At 41.5% G+C, this 11,766-nt stretch overlaps 1 protein-coding gene across 1 annotated transcript; it reads left to right on the top strand.

Moving 5' to 3' along the window:
- The first annotated feature begins 6,070 nt into the window (after positions 1-6,070).
- Positions 6,071-11,319, top strand: pdp2 (putative pyruvate dehydrogenase phosphatase isoenzyme 2). The gene is made up of 9 exons (XM_032524535.1): positions 6,071-6,164; positions 6,599-6,738; positions 6,818-7,036; positions 7,235-7,354; positions 7,447-7,733; positions 8,472-8,577; positions 8,655-8,891; positions 9,598-9,897; positions 10,025-11,319. The coding sequence occupies exons 2-9, from the start codon at positions 6,658-6,660 to the stop codon at positions 10,292-10,294; spliced, it is 1,620 nt and encodes a 539-aa protein (XP_032380426.1). The 5' UTR covers positions 6,071-6,164; positions 6,599-6,657; the 3' UTR covers positions 10,295-11,319.
- The last annotated feature ends 447 nt before the right edge of the window (positions 11,320-11,766 follow it).

The raw sequence follows: 11,766 nt of genomic DNA, 5'->3' as shown, positions 1-11,766 counted from the left end.
GAGTGCAATGAAGAGATCAATAAAATTATTTAAATGTGGAGCATAGTGCAAGGATACCGGGATAAATAGTATTATGTTATTATATAACAGTATGAACATTATGGACAGTTCTGAAATAGAAAATGAGAACAATGAATGAATAACAAATAAGAGAGATGAGAGAATGGGAATGATAAGTAAATAGAAAATAATAAATAAAAAGTGAGATATGAGAATGAGAATGATGAATAATACTAAATACTAAATAAGTGGAATAATAAGTGGAACCAGTGAACAGGTGCTGTAGAGACAGTGTTACTGGGTTATTGACCAGAATTAAACCTGACACTGACACTGGTAAGAAGTCAGCTGTTCATCAGAGAGATGGCTTGTGGGTAGAAACTGTTCCTGAATCTGTTGGTTTTGGCGTACAGTGCTCTGTAGCGCCTACCAGAGGGGAGAAGCTGGAACAGGTTGTGTCCGGGGTGAGATGGGTCTGCAGTGATGGTTCCTGCCCGTTTCCTGACTCTGGAGGTGTATAAGTCATGAACGGAGGGCAGGTTGGCACCGATGATCTTTTCTGCAGTCCTAACTGTCCGTTGTAGTCTGCTCCTGTCCTTTTTGGTGGCAGATCCAAACCAGACAGTGATGGACGTGCAGAGGACAGACTGGATGATGGCTGTGTAGAAGTGGATCAGCAGCTCCTTAGCAGGTTGAGCTTCCTGAGCTGGCGCAGGAAGTACGTCCTCTGCTGGGCCTTTTTGATGATTGTGTCTGAGTTGGGCTCCCACTTCAGGTCCTGGGATATAGTGGATCCCAGAAACATGAAGGATTCCACAGCAGACACAGCTGAGTATGGTGATGGGGAGAAGAGTGGGGGATCTCTTCCTGAAGTCCACGATCATCTCCACAGTCTTGAGCGTGTTGAGCTCAAGGTTGTTCTGACTGCACCAGAGAGCCAGCTGATCCACCTCCCGTCTGTAGGCCGATTCATCACCGTCCCGGATTAGGCCGATGACAGTTGTGTCGTCAGCAAACTTCAGGAGTTTAACAGATGGGTCTCCTGAGGTGCAGTCATGGTGTAGAGCAGTGGTTCTTAACCTGGGTTCGATCGAACCCCAGGGGTTTGGTGAGTCAGTCTCAGGGGTTCGGCAGAGGTCAAGACACACACCCCGATATGATTCGTGATGACACGCCCCGCTTGGCCATCATCAGAAGGGTTCGGTGAATGCGCATATGAAACTGGTGGGGGTCAGTACCTCCAACAAGGTTAAGAACCACTGGTGTAGAGGGAGAAAAGCAGTGAGGAGAGCACACACCCCTGGGGGGCGCCAGTGCTAATAGTCCGTGTGCTGGATGTGATGTTCCCCACCCTCACCTGCTACCTCTTGTCAGTCAGAAAGTTTCTGACACACTGACAAGTGGAGGCTGGCACAGGGAGCTGGGAGAGTTTGTTGCTGAGGATTTTCGGGATGATGGTGTTGAACGCCGAGCTGAAGTCCACAAACAGTTACTAGCATGATCAATCTAGACTTAACCCCTCAAAATAACACGGCTGATAATTGATGACTTGCATGTCCTGTTATCACATACCTTTGTATTTCTTAATGTGCCATATCTTGGTGTCATTGGCATATGTACTCTTGACATACTCCAGTATATGGGGATAGATTATGTAAAAGTTAATGTTAAATGTGTCAGGAAAAGTAAGTTTGGGCAGACGAAGGGCTGGGCAATATGTAGACATTTTAGAGTATTGTTCAATATGTTTTTTTAACAATGTATTTATTGTTTTGCACATAGAAAATATATAGTCACAGGGACAGTAACATTGTGCACATCCCTTCTCCCCCACCCTCAACAATATAAACATTCAAGGAAAAAAAGAAAGAAATTGAATCTGAAAATGGATAAAACAAAATCAGTGGTGATCATGTTTATTTTCTATATTAAGAGACATGCCAGCTTCCATTCAAATTTAATCATTAATTTTAAGTCTGGTCACTTTCCACGAACTGCATAAATGTGTCCCATATCTCTGTGAACTTATTTAGTTTCCCTTTGGCAACATAAGATAATTTCTCTAGTGCCAAGCATGATGCCATTTATCATAACCACATTCAAGGTGCATTCAATGCAATCACTCTCCTAGCCTGAAGCAAGGATAGATTGATAATATTTGCAGCCCGGTGCAAAGTGATCAGGGTAAATACTTAATATACAAAGCTTTGCCTCAAGTGGAACCACCATATTAGTCACATATTTTCTAAAATGCCTGGACTTTTTGGCATTCTCACATGCAGTGCAACAAAGTGCCAACACTATCACTACATTTAGTACAGCTGTCAGGAATTTTAGGGTTGTAGCAATGTAGTTTTACAGGTGTCACATAAGTTCTGAAAAGCCACTTGCATTGTATGAGTTTTAATGCTGTGTTTATAATGTTTGTTTGTGCCTTTAGACAAGCAATTATTTTACATAAACCTCTGTTAGCCCATTGTTACCCCATATTACCCCATATTGGGGCAAACTGGGGCGTGGGCCTCATGCCAAACAGAGAGAGTATTTTTTACAAATGTTTTTTTGTCTGTCTCCAAGTTCTTTTAAATGAGTAGAATACAAGTACGACTGAAGGGGTAGACCCAGTGTTGTAGTATCTTCCATAGTTAGCCATGCTAGAGGATCAGAAGCAGAAAAAGAAAACAGTGCTGTATGTAGCAATGCTGCCCAATAATACCATTGTAAATTAGGGACTTGAAGTCCACCACCATCATGAGGAAGATACAGTAGAGAGAGCCGCAGTCTTGGACGTCTGTTGCTCCATATAAAATTTGAGAACAGGTTTCTGAGTTTACAAAAGAAAGATTGTGAAAGTGGGAGAGGATTAGATTGAAATAAATAGAGGAATTTGACATGTTAAGAACATTATTGTGGCCTAACATGGAGATGGGCATAGGCATCAATCTATTCAGAAATACAGTAACAGACTGTACTAAAGGATCATAATTAGAAGCAACAGTATTTTCAATTTCTGGAACAATATTGAGTATGTAAACCCCTTTTGAGAAGATGAGAAAAGCGTGGTAATCTGTGGGTTTTGTCTCTCATTTGGATTTGGAGTTATTAACCTTATATCCAGAGAATTTCTCAAAATATTCTAGTACAATAACTAGTGTTGGTATAGATGATTCCAGATTGGACAAATAAATAATAATATGATCTGCAAAGAGTGAAATGATATGCTATGTTTCTTCTATTTTCCCCGCTAGTATTCTTGGTTGTTGGATGGCCAGGGCTAGGGGCTCAATAGCAAACAAAAATGGGAGAGGGGACTTTATCCAAATGGTTGGGATATCTAATTGTTGGTCAATATCTCAGCTGTTGGATCTGTAAATAGGAGCTTCAACCATTTAAGATAATTGTCACCAAATCCAAATCTCGCCAGAAACTCCATCAAGTATTTCCATTCAATCCTGTCAAAGGCCTTTTCAGCACCCAGTGACAGGATCATAACCCCTCTGGCATTGGAGTTAAATGGGGCTGCAAAGACTTGTCCAGGCCACCTTTTTAACACTAGTCATATCAGTCAAATGTGATTCTTGCAGGAAAATAATTTGGGATTTACGTAATCTAATTCTGTCCAATACCTGTTTTAGTTTAACAAGTTTATTCAATCATTTAAGCATAGAAGTAACTATGCCGCAGGGCACAACACACAAAAAACACCCCAGCAACCACATGCATACAGTAAGCAAAAAAAAAAACGGGAAAAAAAACAACAACCTGAGAACCATTATGCATCTCCCCTATTGAAAAACATAGTTGTAACTTTAGACTTCGGTTATTTTAGACACCTGATCCTCGCAGTGAGGAGCAGTGTGGCGTAAGAGCTTTATGAGGCCCATTCTTCCTAGGGCTCCAGCAAACTGTCAAATAATCAGACATTTCTGTGAACATGAAACGGATCTTGCCTCTTGGCATGGGAACATGTGTAAACTGTTATCAAACAAGGAGATAAGAAATAACAAAGTAAAACATCCTCACTAGAAGGACAATTATTCAGAATGAAACAAACTGAGCCCATCATTATTATAAACCAGATGGATTTGTATGTTTTAGTGCCTGGTCATCTTTAGTAAGTAAGTAAGTAAGTAAAGTTTATTTATAAAGCGCTTATCACAGATAAAAATCACAAAGTGCTGTACAAAAGAGTAAGTAAAAAACAAGCAGTATAAAATGTATATAAACATATAAAATTAAAATGACACTAGCAAAAACCCATCAACCAAAAGCCTTCTTAAACAGACATGTTTTCAGATCATTTTTAAAAGAGACGACAGTGTCTGCAAGACGCAAGGACAGGGGCAGGGCGTTCCACAGTCTGGGAGCAACAGACTGAAACGACATGTCCCCTCGGGTCTTATAACGGGTCTTAGGGACTGCAAGTAGGTTCTGGACAGAAGACCGAAGAATGCGGTCAGGGGAATACGGCTTCAAAAGGTCCAGGATGTAATGTGGGGCCTGACCGTTTAAGGCTCTGAAAGTCAGCACTAAAATCTTAAAATCAATCCTGAATTTTACAGGGAGCCAGTGGAGGTCCAACAAGACAGGGGTAATATGAGACCTTCGAGGGGCACCTGTTAAAAGTCTGGCAGCAGAATTTTGAACAATTTGCAATTTGTTTAAAGCAGACTTATTCAAACAGGTAAAAACAGCATTGCAGTAGTCGAGTCTTGTTGATATGAAAGCATGAATTATCATTTCCAGATCCTTCTTTGACAACATTTTGCGAATTTTAGAGATGTTCCTAAGGAGCCGTTCAGGAACAAATAGTTTCCAGTATAGCATCGCATAATTGCACTGGCAGTTAACATTACAGGTTAGGCTACCCCATTGATAGCTTATCATTGCTTATCAATCATCATGACGTTGCTCTTCCTCATCACTATCATAAGGTTGTTTACCTCCGGCCACATGGAAACAGCCGGTGCCGTGATAGCCACAATACAGGAGATTCTGTTCAATCTACTGGTGGTACTGATACACCCACGGTGTAAGAAGGAGAGGTACCGCAGGTCCTTCATCCCGGCCGCTGTCAGACTCTACAACACCTGCTCTACCTGATAGTGTTGTAGTTTCTGTTCCTGTTTTTCTCCCATCTACATCACACACTTTCTGTTTATCTTTAACATTGGTATTTATATTATTTTATTACAAGTACTTACTTTTCAATATTTATGGTTCAGGTTAATATAATTTAAATTATGCTACCGACTCTTGCTTCTTTGCTCTAATTACACATTCAACTTAACTTAATTTTTAACGTCACTTACACCGCAATATTGTTTCTCTTATCATGGCAACCGCACTTTAAAATTCCTTTTGTTGACGGCATTTTACTTACTCAGTCTACCATATTTTCATTGTCTATTTCTTGCCTTGTATTTCTTGCCTTGTATTTCTTGCCTTGTATTTCTTTCGTGCTTACTTGTTTGTGTGTTATTGTTTTGTTTTTCTGTTTTTTGCTGTTGCTGCTATGCTGCTACTTGTAACGACAGAATTTCCCCGTCGTGGGATAAATAAAGTATAATCTATCTATCTATCTATCTATCTAGTGGTATCTCTGATGGTCCTAGAGGTTCCTAGATCGAAACTGAGATCCAGAGGTGATCGAGCCTTTTCAGTGGCTGCTCCAACTCTGTGGAACTCATTGCCTGTAGCTGTGCAGACTGCTAGAAGCTTGTCCACTTTTAAATCATTGCTGAAGACTTATTTATTTGAAATAGCGTTTGTCTCAGGGGAGCCGCCTTGATGAATGTTGTGTTCTATTTTCTTAGTATTTGTTATTTACTGTGTCTTCTATTGTATCTGTTTCATTTCATTTTATTTTTTGTGCCTTTTACTGTAAAGTACTTTGGTAGGCCTCGGTCTTGGAAATGTGCTATATAAATAAATATGACATTGACATTAACATTGACATCTCTCTTGATTCTTTGGACAAAGATTCTTTGGCTAAGTGTGTTAAACACAGTATTAAACACCAGGTGGCGCCAATGAGAATTGTGACGAATTGTGACCCTTTTGGCTTTCCATACAAACAATGTGACGCAACTTGCTTGCATGTAGTTAGACTGCTAAAAAGCAGCAGAAGAAGACATCGATTCATTCGTATTTTTACCGAGTTTGTACGTATTTAATCAATCAAGTAACATTATTCAATCTGCTTACTTAACATATGCACCAAATCAATTTTGTGGTTTAACCTGAGCGAAGCCAGTTAGCAAGCTAACTTTCGGTTTTATGTTCCAAAGAGTTGTCACCTAGCTAGCTAGCTTGCACGTATAACGCCACAGAAATGTCATAACGAGAGGTAACGTTAACGTCATGCTGCTCGATATTAGCTTAACGTTATAACGTTAGCACCGTGAGTATGATCTTAATTTTGTGCCACATAACATCTAACGTTAGCTTGTGTTAACGTTAGCTTCTTGAGTGGCAAGTGGCGTGCCAGTAGGGGTGTAACACTGGTGTTGTATCGAGCTCTTAGGAAGGGGCTACGCTCTTTGACAGGAGGGAAACTGCATAAAAATAACATTGTTGATTTCCCTTTCCCCCTTAGACATTGGGGTGAATACGTTGCACTACACCCTACCAACAGCGGTGCATTATTAGCTAAAGATGTCTGGACGTGTGTGCGCCAGCATCCTTCAAAGAGCTTCAAGCTACACTTCGACACTTTCTTGTACTGCCCCATTCCAGGTGTGTACACCGACCGACTTATTATGTAATTTTACGGTATTTTGTATGTTGTCATCCCGATTTTTTTTTGTTCATTTAGTACACCCACTCCGTAGGATTTCCCTCATCTCAACCTCCAGCAGCCCGTCAGTGTCACTTCTCATCCTGGGGTAACGGTACCTCCAGATCAGGGTCGTGCTTTACTAGCGACGAGTCCGGAAGTCGGTCCCAAAGTGGGCGGCACCTCTCAACTCATCAGAACCTCGACTTCCAGCTCAGTCAGGTCCAAATCAACAGTATTCTGCGATCTAATGAGCAGGTAATGAATGCCATAGGTGTTTCAGAAACTGGCAAAACAAACATGTAGGATATGAAAAAAAAGTAGACATTATATTCCTGAGACAGAGTAGGATTAAAAAGGTTGTTTTTATTCAAGAAAGATTGAAGTATTCAGTGTGGTACATTTACAGTTATGAGTAACCCTGTCCATTGGTGTGTACTTGCATCTGTGCCCCAGACAGTGAGTGTGCCAGAGTTTGATGGCAGGGTACTCAGTGCTGTGAAAAAGTTTGAGAGCAACCAGTTGGCTGCTAACACACCTAACGAAGATCGTCGTAGTGCAGCCACCTGCTTACAGGTATGCATGCACTTGGTCTGTAATTCAATCCATCTCCTTTCTTTTAAAATTAAAGGATTTAAAAAAAAAAAAAAAAAAAAAATCTGTTTCAGTCAAAGGGCATGCTCTTTGGAGTATTTGATGGCCATGGGGGCTGGGCATGTGCCCAGGCTGTCAGTGAGCGTCTGTTGTACTACACTGCAGTTGCAATGATGTCAGAGCAGATCCTGGAGGAGCTTGAGAAATGCATGGAGCATGGCAGAGCTGTTCCTCCCATCTTGCAGTGGTACAAACACCATACAGACTTTAACTGTCGTGAATCTGCTTCCCTCTACATTGACCACCTGAGAGTCTTCTGGCAAGAATTACTGGACAGTGAGGAACATGGAGAAGGCATGGGGTAAATACAAAGTCGTGCATTTCTGGCAAACTTACATTGGGGTAATTCTTTGGGTTGTGTGTCAAATCCTGTTGTTTCAAAGAAATTAACCTTTGCCTGTTTTTATTTCCCTTCATTTGCCATTTTGCATTAGCTAATAACAAACACTTGCTGGTTTATGTAATCATTATAGTAATTACTTTTATTTTAGGGTTAATAATGTATGCTTTATTAGTCCCACAAGGGGAAATTACAATTTACACTCTGTTGTTACTACACACAGGCCTGAATTACACACACACATGCTCAGTACCTATACATGCACTAAATGGAGAGATGTGAGAGTGAGGGGGCTCCCCATGGAAATGCGCCCTGAGCTGTTAGGGGTTTGGTGACTTGCTGAAGAGCACCTCTCCAGCTACCAGTCCACCACCATACTTTTGTCTATATGGGGACTTGAACCAGAGACCCTCCGGTTCCCTACGGACTGAGCTACTGCCACCCCTTAAACGCTTAAGATTAGCATACCTGTCATGTATATTCTTTTATATAGTCTATTTTTACTATCAGGGTTTTTGTTTGGTACACCATAATAGTGAATACAGTTAACCTAGCTTGTGGTCTGTTGATATTTGAATGATTCTAACACTATATCTACATTTTATTGTCATATACTGTAAATTTATGTGCTTAGACATATTTATGATCAGCACTTATTTTTCCTGTATCCCTCTATGATTTCCTCCACCTCCTTTCTAGTCCTCTGGATGCTCTGGATTGTTCTTTTAAACGGCTCGACGCTGACATCTCCTTGGAGGCTCAAGTTCCCTTTTCCAATGATCTGATGAGAAGCACAGCCATCCAGGTACCAACATGAACCTTTCTTTGCTGCTTCTGTGAATTCACAGCCACACACAATGTTGATACCCATCACCTGTCCAGGTTGCATTTGCTGGTTGCACTGCCTGTGTGGCTCACGTTGGCACAGACAGGATCCACGTGGCGAATTCCGGTGACTGCCGAGCAGTTTTGGGGGTACTGAAGGAGGACGGTTCATGGAGCGCTTTGCCCCTTTCCCAAGACCACAACTCACAGAACCATGCTGAGATGGAGCGGATCAAGGCCCAGCACCCGCCCTCAGAGAGAGACACAGTGGTCACAGATGACCGACTGCTCGGGGTGAGAGTTCTTTAATGCAAATCAATTAACTAGGGTTGGGTATTGTTTTATTTTTTTCCCCCAATACCGGTGCTAAATTGATACTTTTGAAACAATGTCCGTGCCTGAACTAATACTACTAAAAAAATGTTTTATTTTTAAAAATAAGCACAGAATGACAGTCAACGACATTGAAGAATGGCTTATTTATTGCTAAAGCCACATGGTCAAAATTAAATTATTTATTAATAATGTCATAACAATAACTTATTTTACCAGTAAGTTGCTGTTAAATGACAAAAACAACCACCAGATGGAAAAAGGGTATTTACAATAAATGTTTAATGCACCACAAGGATTATAAGTAAGCATACCGTCTGTGTTGTTTTTCCGACAGCTGCAGACTGTTACGTCCTGTACAGCGAAATACAGTCACACTGTCAGCATATTAACCGTGTTTAATCCAGCTAAGCTAACGGTAGGCTTCCGTTACCTGCTGTCCTGCAGTGTAGTGTTAACTAGCGTCACATGCAGCAATGCTTCTGTTGCAGGCAATGTCTGTTTTGGAGCATCAGAGAGAAGTGCATGCAAATACCGGTCGTTTTGGCACCGGTGCCATATTAGCACCGGGTCTTATTGCCCAACCTTACACTTAACAGGCACTGTTTAATGAGTTGATTTCTCAATTTAGAAGTCCCTGATCCTAAGATTTTATTGTGCTATCAAGGTTCTGATGCCCCTCCGTGCGTTTGGTGACGTAAGATTCAAGTGGAGCCTTGAGTTGCAGCAGAGCATTTTAGCCTGCCTGGAACCTGGAGTCGACTTGGACTCTCTCAACCTGTACCACTACACTCCACCTAACTACCTAACTCCACCCTATCTGGATGTGGCACCCGACATAACCTGTCACAAGCTGAGACCTCAGGACCGCTTCCTGATCCTCGGCACTGACGGGCTGTGGGATGAACTAGGGAACGAGGAGGCTGTACGACTTGTCGGAGAGCACCTTAGTGGGATTCACCTACAGGTTTGTGCGAGGAGCTGATTCACAGCACACAACGTTCACCTTAAACCTTGCAATTTGTTTCTTTCATTTATTGTATTGTAAGCTTATCCAGTAAAAGTGTTTTTTAACTGAGCTTTCTTTTTCCTAGGCTCCCGTTTCTCCATCTGAGAGGCAGATGAAATTGGGTCAGATGCATGAACTCTTGCTGAAACGCCAGGCCCGTGCCTCCCCCGCTTTAGATACCAATGCTGCTACACACCTCATCAGACACGCTCTGGGCACTGGGGAGTATGGAGAACTGTGCCACGAGAGGCTGGCCTCTATGCTCACTTTGCCAGAGGACCTAGCTAGAATGTACAGGGACGATATCACAGCAACTGTGGTGTATCTGAACTCTGACCTGGCCAGACACAGCTAACAGAAGTTTTTTTGTATTTTTTTATATTGCTAGACTGTTCATGTCATAGTCAACATTTCCTCCAGACTGTCATTTTCTGGATATTTTGGGACAAAAAGGATGATCATTACAACCTGTTGCATTCAAAGGTTTAAAGATATTTGTAACTGTTAACAAATATTTTTAAATGAATGGGCAGTTTTCAGTGTTGTATTATGTAGTGCAGGTACAAGTAAAGAACCGCTGTCCCACTGTTCCTCAGTTTATTCATGGTGGACATTTTATATATATATCACCTGAGTCACGTGTCAAAAGTGGAAATGTTGGCAGTAATCCCAACGCTACAGAATAATGCTGACACTCCTTTTGTTCCTGTCTAAATTTTTGTTTCTATTTCTCTTGCACAGTTGGCTCTAGAACAGCGCGGGCAATGGGCCACTACTGAGTCCCGCGCTTCTAATTTTTGTCCACATGTACCCTTACCTTTAATTAGTCCTTAATAGGCTGATGTCACTGATATCACATATATAGTGTCTATGGCAGTTTGTTCCATAATAGGCTATATATCATGATTTATTTGGAGAAACCAAGCAATTCTATGTAAAATAAGACATTCAGCACCCCATATAGGCTGAATGGAATGATCCTTTGTTCCACAACCATATTTTCAGACAATGCGTCAATTTGAGTGTAAGATTGGCAGTCAAATCAGGCTCCTTAGATCGAATTGTTGAATATTCAACTATACAGGGCCACTCTTACAATACTGTGTGTGTGTGCGTGTGTGTGCGCGCGCGTGTGTGTGTTCAAGATGTATGTGATGTCATGTCATGCAACTGCTGAATTAGGGTACTGGCACTTTGTTTAGACCAATTCAGGCACTGCTCTATGACTTTATTTTTCCAACTACTTGGCTGTTTAGCTGCGTGTAAGCTGGGAAGCATAGTTTTAATGTTGTGTAAATTTACGGTCTTCAGTGTTGTTAGATGTATATAAGTTGACACTCCACTCAACAGTGCATAGGCTTCATATTAAACAATTGTTAAGTGATTTTGTTGTGTTGCTTGTGTTTTAAATCCGATGTGGATAAAAAGTGACATTAAAAACAGTGGACAACTTACATTTTGCAAAATGTGGAGAGTTCTGACATCCAAACCTGTGTGGGGAAACAGAGTTTTCAAAATGTAGTGCTGGGTGTCACAATAAATATAAATGTGCTGTATTTATATAGCGCTTTTCCAGTCTTAACGACTACTCAAAGCGCTTTTACATCATACAGGAAACATTCACCATTCACACACAGTGGCCAAGGCTGCCGCACAAGGAGCCACCTGCTCATAAGATAAACACTCACACTCCGATGTGCAGCATCAGGGGCAACTCTGGGTTTGGTGTCCTGCCCAAGGACACTTCGACATGGGACTGTAGGGCCAGGGATTGAACCACCAACCGTCCAATTGGCAGGCAACCGCTCTACCGCTGAGCCACTATAG

The sequence above is a fragment of the Etheostoma spectabile genome, chromosome 8 (genome assembly GCF_008692095.1).
Source record: "Etheostoma spectabile isolate EspeVRDwgs_2016 chromosome 8, UIUC_Espe_1.0, whole genome shotgun sequence".
Lineage (NCBI taxonomy): Eukaryota > Metazoa > Chordata > Actinopteri > Perciformes > Percidae > Etheostoma > Etheostoma spectabile.
The sequence above is the reverse complement of the archived record's forward strand: the minus strand, read 5'-3'. Positions and strand labels throughout refer to the sequence as shown.